Source organism: Mycteria americana, chromosome 15 (assembly GCF_035582795.1).
Source record: "Mycteria americana isolate JAX WOST 10 ecotype Jacksonville Zoo and Gardens chromosome 15, USCA_MyAme_1.0, whole genome shotgun sequence".
Taxonomy (NCBI): domain Eukaryota; kingdom Metazoa; phylum Chordata; class Aves; order Ciconiiformes; family Ciconiidae; genus Mycteria; species Mycteria americana.
This window is the reverse complement of record NC_134379.1, coordinates 4,361,949-4,381,640: the sequence shown is the minus strand read 5'-3', so window position 1 is coordinate 4,381,640 and position 19,692 is coordinate 4,361,949. Positions and strand designations below refer to the sequence as shown.

General features: G+C 41.0%; 1 protein-coding gene across 3 annotated transcripts; it reads left to right on the top strand.

The window, feature by feature from the left end:
• The first annotated feature begins 338 nt into the window (after nucleotides 1-338).
• RAD51C (RAD51 paralog C) lies at nucleotides 339-19,042 on the top strand. 3 transcript variants are annotated; one of them, XR_012777936.1, is made up of 10 exons: nucleotides 339-494; nucleotides 1,722-1,980; nucleotides 2,239-2,405; nucleotides 3,409-3,542; nucleotides 6,313-6,444; nucleotides 8,738-8,804; nucleotides 12,367-12,427; nucleotides 12,952-13,108; nucleotides 15,011-15,071; nucleotides 18,729-18,807. XR_012777936.1 is itself a non-coding variant. In XM_075517694.1 (9 exons), the coding sequence occupies exons 1-9, from the start codon at nucleotides 377-379 to the stop codon at nucleotides 18,828-18,830; spliced, it is 1,101 nt and encodes a 366-aa protein (XP_075373809.1). In that variant the 5' UTR covers nucleotides 339-376; the 3' UTR covers nucleotides 18,831-19,041. The 3 variants fall into 3 exon arrangements, 2 of the variants coding, with proteins under 2 accessions (XP_075373809.1, XP_075373810.1); XM_075517694.1 differs by lacking the exon at nucleotides 12,952-13,108 and having other exon boundaries at nucleotides 18,729-19,041; XM_075517695.1 differs by lacking the exons at nucleotides 8,738-8,804; nucleotides 12,367-12,427; nucleotides 12,952-13,108 and having other exon boundaries at nucleotides 18,729-19,042.
• The last annotated feature ends 650 nt before the right edge of the window (nucleotides 19,043-19,692 follow it).

Here is a 19,692-nt window from a genome sequence, read left to right as displayed (position 1 = left end):
AGGCCTCTCTTGCCTGGACGAAGGCAGGACAAAACCAGCACCACTCCTGGGTCAGGGCTGCTCAAGCCCACCAGCCCTTTGGCTGTTCCTGCCCTCTTCCCACGACTAACGCCCCCGGCCCCAGGCTGCGCGCACACCCCGTCACCGCACAGCCGGGCCCAGCACCTCACCCGCCTCAGCGCCGACACCTCCCCAACGGCCGCGGCACGCGGCCACGTCCCAGCGCGCATGCGCGGCGGCGGCCACCTCCTCCCCTCCCGCCACGCGCGCGGCCGGCGGTTCGCGCCGGAGTCGGGCGCGGGAGGCGCGCGCCGGCGAGGGCGGTGCCGGCCCGCGGAGGGGCGGGGCGTGGCGCGGCCTAGCGCGGCCCGGCGGCATGCAGCGGGAGGTGGGCAGCCTGCCGCTCGCCCCCGCGCTGCGGGCCAGGCTCGTCGCCGCCGGCTTCCAGACGGCGCAGGAGCTGCTGGAGACCGGCCCCTGCGGGCTGAGCAAAGGTACCGGCGGGGGGACGGGCTCCCCCGCTGCCGGCGGGTCCGCGCCCGGCGGCCCTCGTCCCCGCAGGCCGCCTCCCGGGCATCCCCCCCCCGTTCGGGGCAGGTCTCCCCCGCAGCCCTTCCCTTTCCGCGGAGCTTTCGTAGTAGCTTATTAGCGAGGCCGGGTGTTCGGCAGGGTTTCGCTTATTTAAATGGCGAATGGATGCTGAAGTGCCGCGGCTCAGCTCTGGGCAGCTCCCCTGAGGGACTCCCCGAGACCTCGGGTCAGCCTAGAGGAATGGGCTACTTGTGAAAGTAAACATTTACATGTTAAAGTAAATATTTTACATGCGAAGGTAAATAGTTACTGACTTTCACATGTGCCTAAGCAAAAAAAAAAAAGACGATTCTGATAAAAGATCCTTCTTATGCTGAGTGATAGATGTAAATGGGGTACAGAAAAAGAAAAACCAGAGGATTCTGCCTCTCTCATTCCTCTTCTTTCCCCAACTGTCCGTGCTTTAAACACAATAAGCTTCTATGAAGTCAGGTTACCTTTTCCAAGAACCTAAATAAGAGTTTCACAGCCGTTGTAAGAAGTGTATCGTGATTTTGATTATCAGTAGGTTTATTACCTGTGACAATACATGGTAATAGTTTTGCCTTGAAGATCAGTGAAGTAGCTAGATCCTGACAGATAGGTGTGTATGCAGATAGACCCACGGAGATATCTGCAGGTATCTCACCTCTCTTATTCGGTCTGTGTTTCAAATCTAAAAATAATGTGTGAGGTGCTCAGCCCTGGAATACCCTGAGAATTCAGAGTACGATCAGTTGGTGTCACTGCCACTTATTAGTCTGCAACCTGACTTCTTTTACGGGACCTTATTTGCTTCAAATGAAATTAATGTGATGGCACATTCAGTGCAGAATAGGCGCGTTGCTCTGCCAGATCTCGTGCGCGTCTATGAACAGCAGTTTTGATTATTTTTTTTTATTTGCAGATCACTTACTGTCACCTGAATTCTGAACGCAGGGCATCATTGCCCTGAGTTCTTTTGAAATCACATCATTAGTTCCAGAGATGTCGGCAAGCCATGTGCATCGTTATATTAAAAGGATTAATATTTTTGTGTTACACTGCAGAATGATCAGGTTCTGTCAAACAAGTTGAATTATCTCTTCCTACTTTAAATAAATCACTGTTTATAAAAATAAGGTAGTGTTGCATGGGTTTGACTCTTCTAGAAATTGGAATCTCCAAAGAAGAGGCACTGGAAGCATTACAGGTTGTGAGGCAGGCATGTCACGGGGAGGCAGCAAGGACTGCTGGGGCATCGGGCGCCACCAGGAAGTGCACAGCGCTGGAACTGCTGGAAGAAGAGCAAGCCCAGGGCTTCATCATCACCTTTTGTTCAGCACTAGACAATATTCTGGGAGGTGGTGTGCAGCTAACAAAAATCACCGAGATCTGTGGAGCGCCTGGTGTTGGGAAAACACAGCTATGGTATTTTATTTTTAGATTACTTTTGTGCAACTGAGAATCACTTTTCTTTGTTCAGTTTAAGTACGAAGAGAGTTCATTTTTCTTGTTGTCATGACTGCAATCTCTGATTCTTATACAGCATTATAAATATAATAATGATAATGGCTGTACTGCTTCCTGTTCCATGTATTCCTCAGCAGAAATGTCACTTTAGGAGTGAGTTGGGAGGGGAAAGCTTGGTGATGTCAATATTTATCTTTTTTCTGTTTCCCATGGCAGTATGCAGTTGGCAGTAGACGTACAGATCCCAGAATGCTTCGGGGGCGTAGCTGGAGAAGCTGTGTTCATTGATACTGAAGGAAGTTTTATGGTAGACAGAGTAGTGGATATTGCAACTGCCTGCGTGCAGCATTGCCAGCTTATTGCTGAAGCTCATCAAGAAGAAGGTAACGTTGCTAAGTCGTTTCTTTCTGCCTAGTAGGCTAGGATCTGAGTGAAACGAGTGTCTCGTAGGCTGCAGTTTTACAGTTTGAGGGTTTCAGCAGCAGTGCTGGCTTAAGGACTTCTTGCTGCCAGCCTTTCATTTCCACTTGTATGTATCATACCCTGAACTGCGTCAGTATGTGGAGCCATGCTGCAGACTGAGCTGATCTGCTTTAAGAATAATTCTTTTTCTACATAATGATTTGTGGGGTTTTTAGGTATGTAGGTTTTTTGGCTTTTGCTTTTTTTTTTTTAGCACTTTAATGATCGAATTTACAGCAAAACCCAAACACAACTCTGTCAGCAAAACTGAGGGATAATGTGCTGCAACGCAGGGACAGGAAGAGCAGCTGGGGAAAGAGAAGAGGAACGGCAGAATTTCTTAAGGCAGTGTTGCTGCTGAAGCCCCATATTGTAAAACTGTGGCTGGAATTCAGCTCTTCCATAAGGTCAATATAGCTAGGTTGCATTTAATGAAGAGTTTTATTCTATAACTCATCAGTGTGTTGGGGATACTGACACAACTTTTATGTTACTCTTAGAGTATTTTATGTAGCAAACTTCTGTTTGATCAGAGGTAAAAGGACACCATATTAAACGAGGTACTGCCTGTACATTAAACAATGGATGATTAATAGTCACTGTTGTCCTCTGGTGGTGTTCTGGCTTGAAAATGATTTACTGGAAAAGTTCTTTCTTCAGAAATAAATTTTTCATTTTTGGAGCACTCCCTTGGAGGCTCCAGTGTATCTATGTGCAAATGCTGAGATAGCATCTGCTCACCACCTTCTTGACTTTCAAGCCAGATGGAAGGTATGTTTCCCACACTCTTTACCTTGACTGTTTCTGTTTCTGGGGGTTTTGCTGTTGCTATATGTGGAAGGCATAGTTTGGTAGAATGATGAAAGTAGCAATATGCTAGTACAGACTTCTGACTCATTTACTCATCCATTTATTTGTTCTCAGATCATCTAAAAGCTTTGGAGACTTTCTCTCTTGAAAGTATCCTTTCTCACATATATTACTTCCGTTGCCGTGACTACATAGAGCTTCTTGCACAGGTCTACCTCCTCCCAGACTTTCTTTCAGAGCATTCAAAGGTAAGGGTTATTGCAGACTTTATCACTCATCTTCACACTAAAGATTTTCAGGGATGTTCATCTGTTGTAGGTAGAGTAACATGAGTAACACCTTGGTACCTCATCAGCTTGGCAGTAATATATTGGATGATGCCAGAGTACAAATGTAAAGCTTGCTTGCTTGTTTGCTTTTTCATTCCCATCCCGAATACCCTTGAGAGTAATTTGCTTTTGCTACCACTGCTGCCATCATCCTGAATCTCCACTTTGAGGCGAGGATACTGGATCTATGTTGCCACATGTTGTAACATTTCTGTGAGCACTGAGTTATGAATCATCGCAAAACTGCTTTGCAGAAGAGTCTCTGAGCCAGGTGTGCGTGTGATCACCATGATGCTGGGGGATCAGAAAGGCTTAGTGCCTTTTTTTTTGTCCTAGAAGGTAACTGAGAACCAGAAGCATCCTGCACCATCTTGGCATCCAGAAAGTGACTCTTCTCCTTCTTTCCAATACATCTTCTGTTGCTACAAGCAACCAGAGCCTGCAGCTTGACTCTTGGGTGGACAGCCAAAAAGTTTCCTAGTACCTAGTGTCTTAGTGAATTGCTATTGTAAGGCAGATTTTCACCACCTCCCAGATTTCTAGATTCTGCACAGCAGATCACTCCCTAACAGGCTTCAGGGAAGATGACTTGTGCCTTATTCTAACAGAGCACAAATGAGTGTTGTTTAGTTAGATTGTCTTTTGCATATCATTTCCATTTTTGGAATCTGTTATGTTCTTGAAAGCGGAGGTGGGAGTCTTACTTTTGCTTAGTGTAATCTGGTATTTCCCTTTCTCTGCCAGGTACTAACGGTGCCCTGTTGTCTTTGCTCTTGTGGAAAGTACATGGCTTCATTAGCACAGTTACATTGGGCTGCAGTTCTCTGGTACCATCTGTGCTGATTATCTGTGCTTGGCCTGGAGCCTGAAATACTGAAGGTTGCAGGAGAACCATAAGACCTTCTGGTGATTCCTTGGACAGGCTATAAGTGACTTGACAGATTGCTCATTGCAGTCCAGCTCTCATTAAAATTAGCCTGATCCCTCTGTGCAGACATGGAGCTGAGACTGGGACCACAGGAAACCTCCAGGTTTTAGATTTTTTTTCAGAGAGACATAGTTGTAGAGGGTGTCATTGGGAAATATGAATTAGTTTGAGATCTTGTTAATAATATGAGATAGACCAATAATATGAAAAAGACTATGTTAGAAAATATTCTTGTTGTAATAAACATAATTCTTTAAGGTCTAGTAGAGACAAACTGACATGGTAGAAGGTGTGTGTTACCAAGCTTTCTCTATGTAGCCTACTTTTGAATACTTTAAGTCTACTTGTTTGCTATTTTATAAGTGGAACTGGGAGAAAATAAACTAAATTGCATCCTACCTGGACATATTCATCTGACAGGCAAGTTATATAACTACGTATACATTCCTTTCCAGCATGAGTCATGTTTATACTGTTAAACTGATTGTTCTTAAAGTCAAAAAATTATGCATGAGGAAGATGTACAGGCTCATAGAAAAGAATTTGCAGGAAGGAGGAAAAATGAGGAAACAGAAGAATATCTTGGTTTAGTTCTAACTATTTAATCTTCTTTTTCAAGTTAAGATTTTTCTTTTTTTTCAGTTGGAGGCCCAGGGCCATTTCACAGGGTGATGTTTGCTGCAGGCTTGTATGTTCCAGCCACAAAACTACTTCCCAGTAATAAGTTAAATCAATAATACAGAAAATCAGTTTTCTCGTGTTGTTTCCAATTTGTTATCTTGTGCATTAATGCAAGAACTTGTAGATAGCTAGGATTTGAGTGACATCTGAACATGCAAACACTGTAAGACTATCTGTCTCCCTTCTGTATTTCAGACAGACTTGGGTCATCAAAACAGCTACAACAAATGAAGTTAGAATAAATCAAAATCCCAGACTAATGTTTATATAGTGTCTTGAGGGTGATGAGCCAGCAGCAGCATTGTGCTCTAGCTTCAGCTAATGATTGCTACAAAAGAAATAATTCAGCAAAGCAAACATCTTCAGGCAAGACAGGTTCTCTGCTCCATTCCATAGTGTCTGGAATATCTTTAAGCATCTGTTAAAATCCATGTTTCTAAGATAGATCACCGATAATTAGAATCTCATGATTTATCTTAACAGTGACTGCAGACAGCATGTATTCTAGTTTTGGTTTGGATTTTATTTTTTGAGGGAGAAGGTGAAATAAATTAGTGTTCGTGGAGAGTTGAAGTACAATTCTGATGTTTAATGATTTTTTTTTTTTCCTCCAGCTTCTTTTCTGCAAGGCTTTAAGTCCAGCTTTGTTATTTTGTATTCTGTAGCAGGTGCTGCAGAGATAAGTCAGCTAGCTGTAAGTGAGTAACTGGAAACCGTCGGAAGGGCAGCTCTGTGCTGAGTTAACTAATGGGAGAGCTTAGTGCAGCATTGTGTTTAAGCTAGTGCAGCTAGGGTCTGAGCTAGTAGCTATGCATAATGCAGTACTGCACTTAGCAAGTGTACTAGTGTGCTTGGAGCTTGAAGCTCTTCCCTCTGCACTCCTGTGGAGTGCTGATTTTCTCTGATGTATATATATAGAGACAGTAGGTGTTATACTGTCATGCACATCTGAGTATGAAATAAAAGATTGTCATCACCTTATATAAAACATTGCGGTGCACTTAAAAAGAGGTCTTACTGCTTTTTGTCATTTGTTTGTAGGATAGTAATGGTAGTTTTCCCTTTTCTTTTTGCATTTAGGTCCGACTGGTGGTAGTTGATGGAATTGCATTTCCTTTTCGCCATGACTTTGAGGACCTCTCGCTTCGAACAAGGCTTTTGAATGGTCTGGCACAACAGCTGATCATCATAGCAAATGATCATAAATCAGCAGTAAGTCTGGGGCGGGTTTAAATCACAAAAGATGCTACTTTGGAATAAATACATTACATAGAATTAAGCAAATGTGATTTTCAATTGTCTGTAAATAGCAAAATAAAACTGCAAGAATGTCCTCTACATTCATGTTTTCCAGTTAGGTTAGTAAATATAGATGGATCGCACAGACAAAACTGTTTAGGTGGAAAATTCCTAGACTTGCTGAAAAAAGTAAAATTTGCATTAAAAGCATCCTGTGGATCTTAATTAAATGGTAGCATATCAATTTGTCATGCTGTTTCACATCATCTTCTTTAATGATTTGCTTGGACAAGGAATGTTCCTTTGGTGACTTTTACCTACAAAGCGCGCGCATTAAAATACATCGGAGTATTTAGCAGTTCCAACATAATTTTCCACTTTGTTTAAAAATAAACTACTGTCTTAGCGGAGGAACTGTTCTTAGGGAGGAAAACCACTTTATCTGCTAGTTTGGCTTGCTGTTCTGGCATCCATTGAAATCCATAGCTTCCTTCCTGGGCATTGTTTCTATGTCATTTACGCCAATATGGAGGCCAGCAAATCTGCAGCCACGTAGCCAGCAGATGGCACTCGGAAGCTACATCTGTTCCAGAAGTTGTTTTGGCAAGTCTTTTACAGCACAGAAAAGCATTGTTCAGGAATTAGAGCTCGCACAGTCTCAAAATGGTGCTGGTGCCTATAACCGTTTCCAGGTGACTTGCAACCTTGTCACCCACAACTCTCTCACGCACTTGGCTTTTGTTCCTGACTGCTAAAAATAAGCCTCCCCTTGTGCTTCCTTTGATAGCTGCAGGAAGGGAAAGAGCACAGCTCTACATTCCGCCTGGGTCAGGCGATTGGGCTTGCTGCTGAAAGCGTACCCTCTCGCTTGCCCCGACATGAATTATGAAGCTTCTTCCTGCTGGTGTGGGCACCAGGGGAGGCGAATGTGATATGACTGCTTGATTTGCACAGCCTCCACTTTACTGAGTGCTTTCACTCATAAACTGGCTACCTGGTGACCTTGAACAGGAGCAGTTGTCGTTATACAGTCTTTTTTTCTTTGGTCAAGGGAAACATATATAACATTTCTATTGAACAAGTGAGCATTTTAGTACAAACGCTTGCTAAAGAAGTGATCAGTCACAGAGCTTCAGAAATGATTTAGCTCAGTGGCCCTCCTGTTAGTTTTTGAGTTAGTTCCATGTAGCTTGCAAGCAGTTTAAATTCAGCTTGCGTGCCAGAGATGGCTTGTCGGGCAGCAAAGCTGGGCAGTCTGAATGCTCTAATATGGTAGCGAGTAAGTTCCTTTAGTTTCTAAAGCTGAACTCGGTGGGTTGTGCTAGGATGCCCAGAGCAGCCCTTCTCCAGAAGTGAGATGGGGAGCCTATTTGGGGCTGTTATCATCCATATATGATGAATTACTTCTCTAAAATACGCCATATATGTCTTGGGGCTTTCAGCTATGTAAATGTTTTGGTGTGTGCCCCGTATGCTTGGTGGAATTGCTTGCTCTAGCACACTTGTCTAACTGTTCAAGCAAGAATCATACAAGCATGTCGAACAATGAAAACCCCCAGGGTTTAAGATAGGTACAATTTTTTATTTTTTCATTTTTAATGAACTTTGCAATTAATATTCCTGGCTCTTTTCTGTCTCACCCACCCCCACTTCTACCAGGGATCTAACCTAGACTGTCTGTGAACCTCCTACGAGCGATTCGTGCTGCGAAAACACTCCCCCGCTCTGTCTGTTCACTTTCATTCTGCTTTGTATTGTACCCACTTGCGCATTTTTAGACTACAAGGTGCAGAAATTCTGTTAATCACTAGGCTTATGCATGTTTTGAGCAGCATCACCAAGTTCATTTATGCCACAGTGACTGAAATCTATCTCTTTGTAGAGGGCTAGTACAAGTCATGTGCATCTAAATACAGATCCAAACAGTATTTAGTACAAATATGGTGGAATATACAAGTTGTGTAGAGTTTCATCCCTTGGGAAGGGAGAAATTTAGGTTTCTTTAAAGTCTCGAATGAAAGAAAACTACCTGTTATGTAAATTGAAAATACATTTTGCAGGGTTCTCTTATTTTGTTTTGGCTATTGAGGAAAGATGAGGCGCCTTTACAGTTTCTTCTTGTTAACACAAAAGCTTCATTACAGTAGGCAAGAGTTTTGCCTGAGTAACTGATAAAAGCTTTTTGAAAAATCCCTCTCTTCCCTCCCACCAGTATGCTTCTTTTCTGGAGATTTTCTTGTTTGTTTGCCTTTGTTTCCTCTTTTAGGTAGTTCTGACAAACCAAATGACAACAAGGATTGGACAAAGCCAGTCCACATTGGTACCTGCTTTAGGTAGGTGTATAGCTTGTGAGTTGAAAGCTGAGTTAATCTTCAAATACATCAATTCCTTTCTTTTGGCATCGTGTACAAAGAAAATGAAATTGTTTGCTGAACTTCTGCAGCGTAGCAGAATCAATGGTGAAACTATTAGACCCATCTGGAACTGCTAGCATTGTGGAACTCTACAGAAGTGCTTACCCATGTCAGCATTGTAATTATAATTAGCAACTATCAAATTTTATTCTAAGCTCAAACATGGTGTGCAGATTAGAATCCTGGTTAGATTTTTGAAAAGGAATTACAAAGCCATGACATTTTCCGATTGCAGAAACTCACAGGTTGAGAGTGTTGCTGGATTTTTTTTTCCTTTTTAAACCAAACTTTTTAATACTAAACAATATTAGATCTATCAGTATTCCTTAAGATGACTGAATCACCCTTTATGGGGAAGCACTGGGTACTAAGAACTCTCTGAGTAACTAGGTTTTTAGATGTGCAGCTACTGTATTGCAGCCTTCCCCTGAGGATCTTAGGCTGTGGAGTTACCTCTATTCCAGCTCCAGCTGTGTCAGCTAAGGAGGCCACTACCTCTGCTGGAGGTCACTGCCGCATCCTATATGCTGGCTGAGCTGTTTATGTGATTGTCTCCCAATCCATTTCTGCCAAAAGTGGGCCAGGTAAGCTTGTGAGCTATTTAAATAATAAGTAAACCTCTGATAAATCAGGTAATTTAGACTGAAATTGGCTAGTGAATGATGATGCAAAAAATGTAGGGATTGACCTGGGGGCAGTAAACCTCTAGCAAGAATGTGGTGATGAACAGGTTAAAGCACTAATAGAAGAACACAGCTTAATGGTTGCACACCTCGAACTATGCTGCAATTTCCTAAATTCCCTGAGAATCATTCACTGCCTCTCCAAAACAGTTTAAATTGTTTATTTTGCCATTACACTTGAACACATTCCATTAATTATATGCAAAGATGTTTCATATTTGCTGCATAGCTGGAACTCTACCCGTTGCTCTCTATGGTTATGATGTAGAGGGAAGTTCTGTGTGGGATCCTCAACTACAGCCTGCCCATAGTGAGTTTAAGTGTTTTTTACAGGCTGCTCCATTTTGCCCGGCAATGAGCAGAGTACCTCATATAGACTCTTCTGCTGTGGTCACAGGGGAAAATAGAACAGTTCTTCTGAAGTAAAGATTTTGACAAATTAAGAAAAAGCTCAGTGTTTAAACCTTATTTCAGGTTGTAACTTTGTATTATTTTATGGTACACTTAAAGGGCAGAAATTCTCTGTCCACAGCTTCAGTTTCTGTGAACTAAGTAATGATTCCCTTGTTCTGGAGGGGAGGGAGAAGAAGGGGACAGTACAAAGGCAAAGATGTTCTATACAGGCATTGAATCATTTGGCACAGATGTAAGATAAAAAGAACAAATACAGACAGTCTCCTTCGAGAATGTGAAGAATGTGGAATTTTGAGCTGTGCATGCAGATAAAGACCCAGCTTCCAGTATCTGACCCTTCTTGTTATTTTTGCCTCTTGCTCTCTGATGTATTATTTTTGGCAGCCTTTCTGGCTACAAACTCAATTAAAGCTAATAGATTCTGTCTTTTTTCAATAGCCAGTGTTGTTTGGGAGCTGTTGTGTTTATTGAGTCATAGGGACAGTAAAGAATGTGAAGGCATTCAGAGTAGGTTATACTTCAAAGATATCATGTATTGTCTTGTGCGTATTTTCTTTTACAAACATTTAGTTTGACATAACCTCATATTGACCATAAACTGATTGTGACTCTCACCAGAATGTGTGTGTAACCACATAGTATTGTTAAACCGAGTAGTGGGTACTCTTGCAAAAATGAAACTTTGTACCAGTTGGTAAAATATTTAAGCTAAGAGATATTCCCCTCATCCTAAACAGCAGTATCTCAAGTTGAGTATTTCAGAGTGGTACAAAGCTGTTTTAATTTTGATGTGAATTTATTCCATAGACTTGGTGCAAGTATTGAGCTGGTGGATTACAGGGTGATTTTTACGACCCACTCTGAAGGGATGCTATTTCAACAGTCTCATCGTAAAGGCTAAAGAACCTCCTACTCCTCCATGGTTGGTTGTAGCCAAAGGAACTATTGAGGGAGGGGTCAGCAGCAAAACCCCAAGTAAAATCAGTCCTGTTGCCTCCCCTAAATAGGTTTTTTCCCCATTGATTGGTAAGCCTTAGAAACAGCATTTTCTAAGATTTCACAAGAGCATTAATCTCTAAACTCTTATTCAGCTTCCTAGCAGAAAGGAAGTTCTTAATTATGAAAAAAAAAAAAAGCACAGATGCTGCAAGGTATTAAGTCAAGAGCTTTAGGAAGGGGACAGCTTTCTCTCCCACTAGTGATAGCTAAGCTGGGTGTTCCTAGACATTTCTACTGTATATATTTAGAAAGGAGGTCAAATATTAATCTATGGCCAGTTTAACTCAGAAATATCTCATTTTACAGGAGCATTTTTCTCTCATATTCGATACAGTTGGAAACATTCTGGTGTGGAATTTGTACCCATTGTAAAATATGTTTTGATCTCTGTCTCGGAACTGTATCTGATAGCCAAAATCTTTAATCTCAACTTAGATATAGTGGAGCAAGGTCTGGCAAGATGCCCAGAGGGTCTAGGTCTTCATTACAGTTGACTCATTTTTTTTTTTCTTCTCTGTGCTATAATGAATACCAGAGCACATGGGGCATGTGGGGCTGGTGACATGATGGAGGCCAAGAAGTGATTTGGAAGTTACAGGGCTGTGTGCAGGTGAATAGGAGAGGCTTGCAGCACTTAACCAAAATGACACTTTTAAAATGCAATCCATCTGTGGACTACTGACTGTCTCCTGGGATAAACAGAGGAAAACACCCAGTAAAACTGTCTATAAATTGACTGAGCTTGTGGTCAGGTGTGAACTGGAGCAGTAGAACTGTTTCCCCTGAAATAGGATAACAATCCAAACTTCCTTCTCTTTCCACCATGCCCCCCCTGCCCCTTGCTTTGGTTGTGTTCTTTTGCATTCTGCTGTCAGAAGCAGAAGACTGCTTCAGGGACCCTTAATACTTTAATAATCATTGACTTTCTCCCAAAGCTTGTATCCCAAAGGGAGTGATGTTTGCTCATAATTATGCCTGAGAGACAGAATATCGCAATTTTGAAGTAGGATTTAGACGTACTCGCTAGACTTCTTCAGCAGTAATTAGAAAAATCTTTCTTCATGCTGCCTCTGTTTTCAAGATTTGTCTAGTACCTGTCCTTTATTAGGTATATATAAAATCTTTCTACAAATATGGAAGTATTGCATCAAGCTTTCTATAAAACACTGTGAGTACAGAGTTTATTCCTTGTCTCACTATATTTGATAAACTAGTTGTGAAATCCGTGCACATATGAAGAAGGTGTGATTCATTACTACAAGAAAGGTATATGTGTTTTAATCAAGGGGGTTTTTTGGAAGACTGGTCTAATTTCAGTTCAGTTTACTGACGATGCTGCTGTTATAGGAGATAAATAAAATGGCCTGTTGTTTTGTGTCACCCAGGAGAAAGCTGGGGACATGCTGCTACTGTCCGCTTAATCTTCCACTGGGACAACAGTCAGAGGTAAGTGAAAATGTAGGCCAGTAAGGTACATAATAATACTGACAAGTGTCACATTTGAGAATCTTTTTCAGACTGTCCCTAGAGGCCAAGGAGGGATTTGAATTTGACTTCTGGCCTTGGTCCGCCATGTCCCAGGCTACTGAGGCTCAAGAAGAGCTTTCTAGTTCAGCCTAAGACAGTGTGGGCTGAACTGTCATGCTCCTCCTTCTCACCGTGGTCAGCTTGCTGCCGTGCTGTACTTTCTGACAAGATGCCATGTCTCATCAAAATATAACATCCTCATGGCAGTTGCTCAGACACAAGAATTTATGATCTGGTGGCTAAGTAGAGGTTTTTTTTTTTTTACCATCTGCATTTTGTAAGCAGGGAGTAAAATTTCTTTGCTTCAGTCGTTTAGGCCCCAGTCAGTACGAAGCCAAAGAAGGCATTCCACCTAGATAGTGATTCTCAGGAGGACAGACCGTAGGCGTACTGACCCCTGAGCCTCAGTGGCAGCCATTGGACCCTTCTGCTTTTGAATGCAGCAGGATGGTTCTGCAAAACTGAACAGCTATGCAGATTCCAAGTTACAATGACCTGCAGAGAGATGGAAAGAGAGCTGCATTTACTCCCAATGCAGAGCTGACCTATGGAGGAGGATTTTAGAAGCCCAAAGGAATGAGGATGACCCTTCTAAAAACAGTATGAAGTTCTGTCTGTTGCAGGGAGATCTCTTCTGTTTCCTGGTTCTTTTCTCCCCTCTTCACTATATTGCAAGCTCACTTCTCTTTCCTGGTCAGTTAAATTTGTCTTGTATATGGTATCACAGTGCAGCAACGTGAGATTAAGAAGCCTTGCTTCAATTCCCTAATCTTCTGCAAACAGCGAACAAAAATGCTGCTGGAATGTTGTTGTGCATAGTTTTGCTCGTTAAACTTGAAAGAGAAATGCAGTGACGCTTTCTTCTGGAGTTTTGTTTTTTTAAATTCTAAGTTTGAAGGCAATGCAGAATGATTACAGCAGGCTGTTTAATTTGGAATTAAATTAACATCACTGATTAGTTAACAGCCTTTATAAGACAGAAGTTGCATCAACATAATGATTGCAGAGTGAACAAAAGTTAATTTTATATATCAAAAGTAAAGAGCTTTTTTTCTTCTGCAACATAGCTAGGAAGGTTGTAGATACAGGTTCCAGGAAGCAAGCCAAAGATAGACAAGCATGTTTTATTTACTGTTCTAAATATGCAGCTAATGTGGAGCAGGGCCTGCAGAAGCACAGCAATTCTGATTACAACTGCCTATCTGTAAAAAGCAGAAATAGCTAGATTCTGTGGCATTTGTACACGAATGACCTATACCTGATGATCCATCGTGGTTTTGTTGTTTTTATACTAGGTTATTGGGGCACAAAGATGACCATTTGAGAAGCCATTAGCCTTTTTTTTTTTTTTTTTTTTTTTAAATTGTGCTTTGGCCAAATATGATACCTGTCTCTTTCTTTCTCTCTACTACTGAAAATGTCAGAGCTTAATTATAAGGGTTCTTATTGCTGTGAGGAAAGATCCTGTTGAGTCAGAGGCATGCAGCAGAGCTCCAGCTGAGTGCTTGTAAAAGCATGGCTTCTGCAGCTTCAGATTTAGGCTATTTTGTAAAGTATAACCCACCACTTAAATGTTCTGAGGAATTCCCTGTGTAGCTAATATGAAGTGGCAGTGTTCCTCAGGCTGTAATTACGTGCTCTCTAATAGAATGGCACCTCAGGGAGGAAAAAAAAAACCCAAAATAATTAACGGGATCTTTGGCAGGGTGTCTTGATACAGAGAGCAGAACGCTTTCTATATTGGCTTTACATAAGTGTAAGTTTGGGGGAGGTGGGCATGGTGCAGACTAGCAGCCCTGGGACTGGTGGAAAAACCCCTTGCTTTTGAGCTGCTTTGCAATCTTCTATCTATATTATGCAAGCATCTACTGGGCTAGGTACTGTATAAGCACAAATCAAGATGCATTGCTTAGAGTCTAAATGCACAAAATCAAGGAAGTGTTAGAGGAGAAATACAAGGGAAACGATTTTCTCAAGGTTATGCTGTATGTCAGTGGCAAGGTCAGGCTTAGAAATAGAGTATCTTATTCTCAATCCACTAGGTTATATTGACAGGCTTGTGAAATCTCTAGAAAAAACCTCCCTAGGAGTATTTGAATTCTTGAGGGTATCTCCCAACTTTGAGAGGTCAATGAACAAATGATTGCTTAATGGAGTAGGAAAGAGTTGTGCTCAAAACCTTTTTTGTTTGCATTTTAAGAAAGTGGCATTTGGAATTGATTCATAATTAATATTGTTCCAAAAATGTGACCAAATACTCTGATGAAACAAGGCTAATTAATCATTCACTCATTTTAGTAGGTCTACATTGTATTTGAGCTGGCAGGTCATGTAAGGATGGGAATTTGGCACCCACAGTTTAAATGACCTATATGAAAAGACATACATAAGAATTCCACTGGTCACCTACCCCATGATTGTGGGAAAACTTGGTCATTTGGTTACTTGGAATTTTTATTGTTATACTCACTAATCATAATTATCTGTTTTTTGTTTAACCAGGTTGGCAACATTGTACAAATCACCGAGTCAGAAGGAGTCAACCATACCATATCACATTACAGTTAGTATTTCTTTTGGGATGGAGATAATGGAGATGGGAGCAAATTGCTAGCAGTAGAGGAATTTTCAGACACATAGGCATATCTGAGAATGATGTTTGCTGTCTTAGTGTTGCCTTTCAGTTGCCTTCTGAAGGTAGCCAGTAATACTGGGATGTCTCCAGGTTTATGAATATTTTGCACCTTTTCTCTTTAGAAAAATGACCCGGCATATTAGTCCTCTTAGAGTTAAAACATTTGGATTTCCAGATCAAATTTACAGGCAGCCTGTCCCCATCTGTTCTTGTGCTAGTACTGCTTATTTTATCTGCCCTTGATGTTAACTTTTGGCCTAAGTGCAATTACAGAGAGCAATCATGCACTCTCTGAGCCTGCATTTTGGGAGACCTGAACAAGCCAAGCTGTTTTCTCCCTTGTCAGGTAGGTTATTGTTTCCCTAGTGGCTCTTCTCTGCATCTGTTCCAGTTGAGTTTATCTTTTTAGGACAAGGGTGACCAGAATCATACGTGAGGTCTCACCAGTGCTTTGTGCCATACATATTTCCACATCTCTGTTTTTAAGTGCATTGCCTGATATAACCTAGGTTGTATTTCTCTCCTTCATAGCTCCATCCTACCAGTGACCCTGTGACCAGCCAATATATACAGATTTTTCTCTTCTGTCACTATCATATGAGGAGCTTCCAGCTTATGGCTGGAGTCCTTATTCATCCCTAGTTAAATCCTGTGATTATTTTCTTTTGTGGAGTGCTTAGATACATATTAATGAGAATACATACGGTCTAAGCTGCATTTAGGTTTAAAAAAACCCCACCACTCGACTCTTATATCTTCAAATGTCAGATACATAGGTACATGCCATAACTATTTGCTATGTGTCCTCATGGAAACACGTTGCCATAGCATTTCCTGCAGATTTTAATGCTGCCATAAGATGAGATCTTCAAACTATTGAACAGAAATCAGATTTTTTTCACTCCTGAATGTATTCACCTACACAGAAGAAATACTGTAAATATATATATATTTTTTCTTAGTTTTGTAAACACTGGAAGGGTAAGTGGGACTACATCCCAAGGTTGTTTGGATCATGCGATGTGAGTGTGCAGCCCTTTCTCTCCAGCTGACAAACAGATGGATTTTATCTTAGTTTAATTGCCTTTTCCTTTCAGTTTTATATGCATTATAAAACAGCTATGCTCTCTTCTTCTGTGTGAGTGCACACAATCTTGAAATACAGTTGAGAGTGTATCCTAATCAAAGATTAGTTAAAACTTAAGATTATCCCTGTGTTTTTTCCCTTAATCCTGCTGAGCTGCTTCAGCAGATGGTTTCTGTAAGTAAAAAATGTATTATCCCTGTTTCTTTCATGAAATTCAGGTCTGATGGTAACAGTCTGCTGTTATAATTTCTCATTCCCATCTCCGTAGTTAAACTGGAAGATGTAAATACATGTTCAATGTTTCCAAATCTCATCTAGCACATCTATGTATAACCAGCATACAGAAAAAGATAATTAAGAAAATAATAAATGCCTCAAGCCTAGATCCTCAAAGATGTTTAGGTTTATGCAAATTAGATACTTTGGTACCATTGACAGACTGGCTGTTCAGTGCCTGTAAGCCGATGGAGAAGTGTGTAACTTAGTGACCGAGCTGTAGTTCTTTTTCAGCTGTGTCCTTTCCAGCATACTGGCAAGTCAGTCACCACTCTGAGCAAGTGTGGAAGCTGTGGGACACCTATCAAATGAAATAGTTTCTTTCACAGTCTGATAAGGATTCATTCTTAAATGCAGAGTATAGAAATGTAAATCGATTTATGCATAGTAGATCATCTAATTCACCTAAATTTCCCAGGTAATGTGACCTGATTATTTATCATGAAAGACAGAGACCCAGGACCTATATTCTGGGTAGGAATTGTCAGTATTTCCCTGAACTGTGGAGAGTCTGCCAGACTAGCAATGAGAATACTGCTCAAGTAATAAAGCCATCTACCTTTGTCAATCTTTATGCAGTCTGTAGACACCAGAAGATGTTAAAGAACAATTCAAAATGACCATAGACTATCTGAGCTTTGTAGGTCCTTGGTTCCATTAGCCACATTCTTGCCATCTAAAAATCTAACAAGCTACACAAATATGCACAAAATTCTTGTATTTTTGAGGCGCTATGCCCAGAAGGTACATGCCTTTAACTAAATGGAAAACATCCATACTAAGCAGCCTACTTTATCGTGTTCTGGCCTTTATAACCATTGGAATGCTTTTGCTGGGAGTCTAGCATGCTGGATTAAGTGGATTCTTGGCTACAGATCCACCTTTGTGCCTCAGGGAAATGGCAGAGATTAGATGCAAGCAGCAGTGAAACACTAAACTTGAAGATTCCCCATTATGCTATTTAGAATAACACTTGAGTTGCTTATAATAGCAGAGGGACTGCACAAATTCTGCCCTTGTGGCACCTCTTGCTGTTTGTTCCTTTAAAAACATAGCAGGCTGCGTGAGGTGAGGCATTTAGAAATAGAAATACAGAGATGGGAGACTTGAGCAAAACAAAATCAGAAAGAGTGGGTTTTGTTTTGTTTTGATCTTGGTGTGGGACACACTAGCATTTTAGAAGTCACATGTCTGATAGTAATTCTACCTGCTTTTTCACACTGCACCAACCTAAAATGTCAGCTTACCTGAAATGCTCTCATCCCCACATTGTCTCTACCTGAGCATTTAGGATCCCCAAAGCAATTTATTTTTCTGAGTAACCCCTTTTCCTCTCTAAGTCTGCACTGCAGTGAGAGTCTTCACTGAGCTGTCAGCAGTGCTCCCTGCACAGCATTCGTCTGGGGATGGGAAGACAGACAGTTGCAGACTTCACACAACATCTCAGTATCTCCATCTGCATTGATGACATGTTTAACTAACTGATTTTCCAGCTCTTTCATATTTTAAAATCTTTTAAAATCATTAAATTGTGAGCTAAGGTAACAGAAAATACTAATGGTACTAAGCCAAACAGATCACTTTAAGTGCTTTCCTGAGTAGCAGCATCTAGTTTTCACTTCTACATTTAGTTTTTGGCAGTTAGAGGTCCTCATCCCATTGTGTCCCATAAATTACTATGCTGGGACAGTCTTTGCAGTCTAGAGACTGATTCAGATATGCAGTTCTCCTACAATGTCTCATTGGTGTTTTCAGTTCATTAAGTAGATACATGAAACAAAAATATCCCAGGTTTTAGAAATTCACAGTTTTGTTTCTGAAAATGACTGCGGCAATTAATCCAGTCATCTCCTTGCTTCTGTGGGAGCTTGAATAAGGGCTGAAGGATTTGGCTTTTAATTTATTTAAATAGGCAACATAAGTTAATTTACTGAGAAGCAGCGCTTCATAGCCATAGGGGTTATTAGTGGTAAAATGAAAATGACAGCCTGGTTGGTGAAAATAAAATATCTTTAAAAAATAAAATGAGGAGACACAGTTATTAGTTGGCATGTGTGTTGAAAAGCTTGCAGTTTGAGCTTAGCCTGGTCTATAAACGTTCTGTGGCCGCTCATCTAAAATAAATGACAGCATCATACCTTATTCTGATCTTCTGGGAACTAGTTACTCATACTTTTATATCCACAGAAGTGTTATCACATGATTTTGCTTATATGTTACAGTCTCATGGCTTCCGAGATGTGCAGCCTCCAGCTGTCACTCAAAATGCAGAAGATACTGAAATGAACCCTCGCAAACGGCCACGGAGAGAAGAGGAAACGTAACAGCGATTCAAAAGTTGAATGTTAAAAAATGTGTGCTACATAAGAACAGTTGCACAGTGAACATGCAACCAAAGGTAGCCCGAGAGACTCTTAAACTTAAATTCCTGCTCTGGACATTATTTTAACATTAAGACTGCAGTATGCAAATTTCTGTTGCAGGAAATTCCTTTGTGTATGGCATAATTTTACTTTTATAATAAAAATCTATGTTTTCTATAACTAGAGTCTTCCGCTTTTTGGGAGGAGATGGAGGATACAACTACTACTTTTACTCTGGGTAAAAAAACAATGAAATGCAAGCATCTAATACAGTACATTTAATGACACAGGTCTTGATCACTCATCTGGTTTTGTGTGTATCTGAATTTTAACAAGGTTTCACGTGGCAATCTGCTCACATGCCTCAGTCCAGGGCAGAAGGCAGTGGAGCTGCTGATGGATGCTTTAAGATAAATACGTGCCTAAATGCTATGCCAGATTGGGGCATTAGCCCTCACCTGCTGCAAAGTCCTTGATCAAGGACAATCAAACCACTGTTTTGAACTTCTCATTTATCTTGTAGCGGTAACAATAGAGATGAAAGACTAGATCTGAAGGACAAAAGATTTAATCCAGCATGGTAATTTTATGCTCCTATCTTAGTAAGCAAGAATATTTTACCATCACTCAAGCTTGAACCAAACTGCTGCATAGCCCTTAGCTTCCATGTTCTTTTACCAAAGCATTCAGAATGAAATTCTGTAATCAGGATCTGTTTTGTCCGTGGCTTTAATAAAGAGGAAACCCAGGCTTCTTAGACACCAGCAATATATTAGCAGCTCCAGAATCTAAACGAAATGAAAGAATGAGTGTACGCTGAAAA

Coding starts and splice junctions, on each gene's coding strand:
- RAD51C (XM_075517694.1), top strand. CDS start 377: ATGCAGCGGGAGGTGGGCAGCCTGCCGCTCGCCCCCGCGCTGCGGGCC. Junction 2,406..3,408: donor TGAAGCTCATCAAGAAGAAG/GTAACGTTGCTA, acceptor ATTTGTTCTCAG/ATCATCTAAAAGCTTTGGAG. Junction 6,445..8,737: donor CAAATGATCATAAATCAGCA/GTAAGTCTGGGG, acceptor TTCCTCTTTTAG/GTAGTTCTGACAAACCAAAT.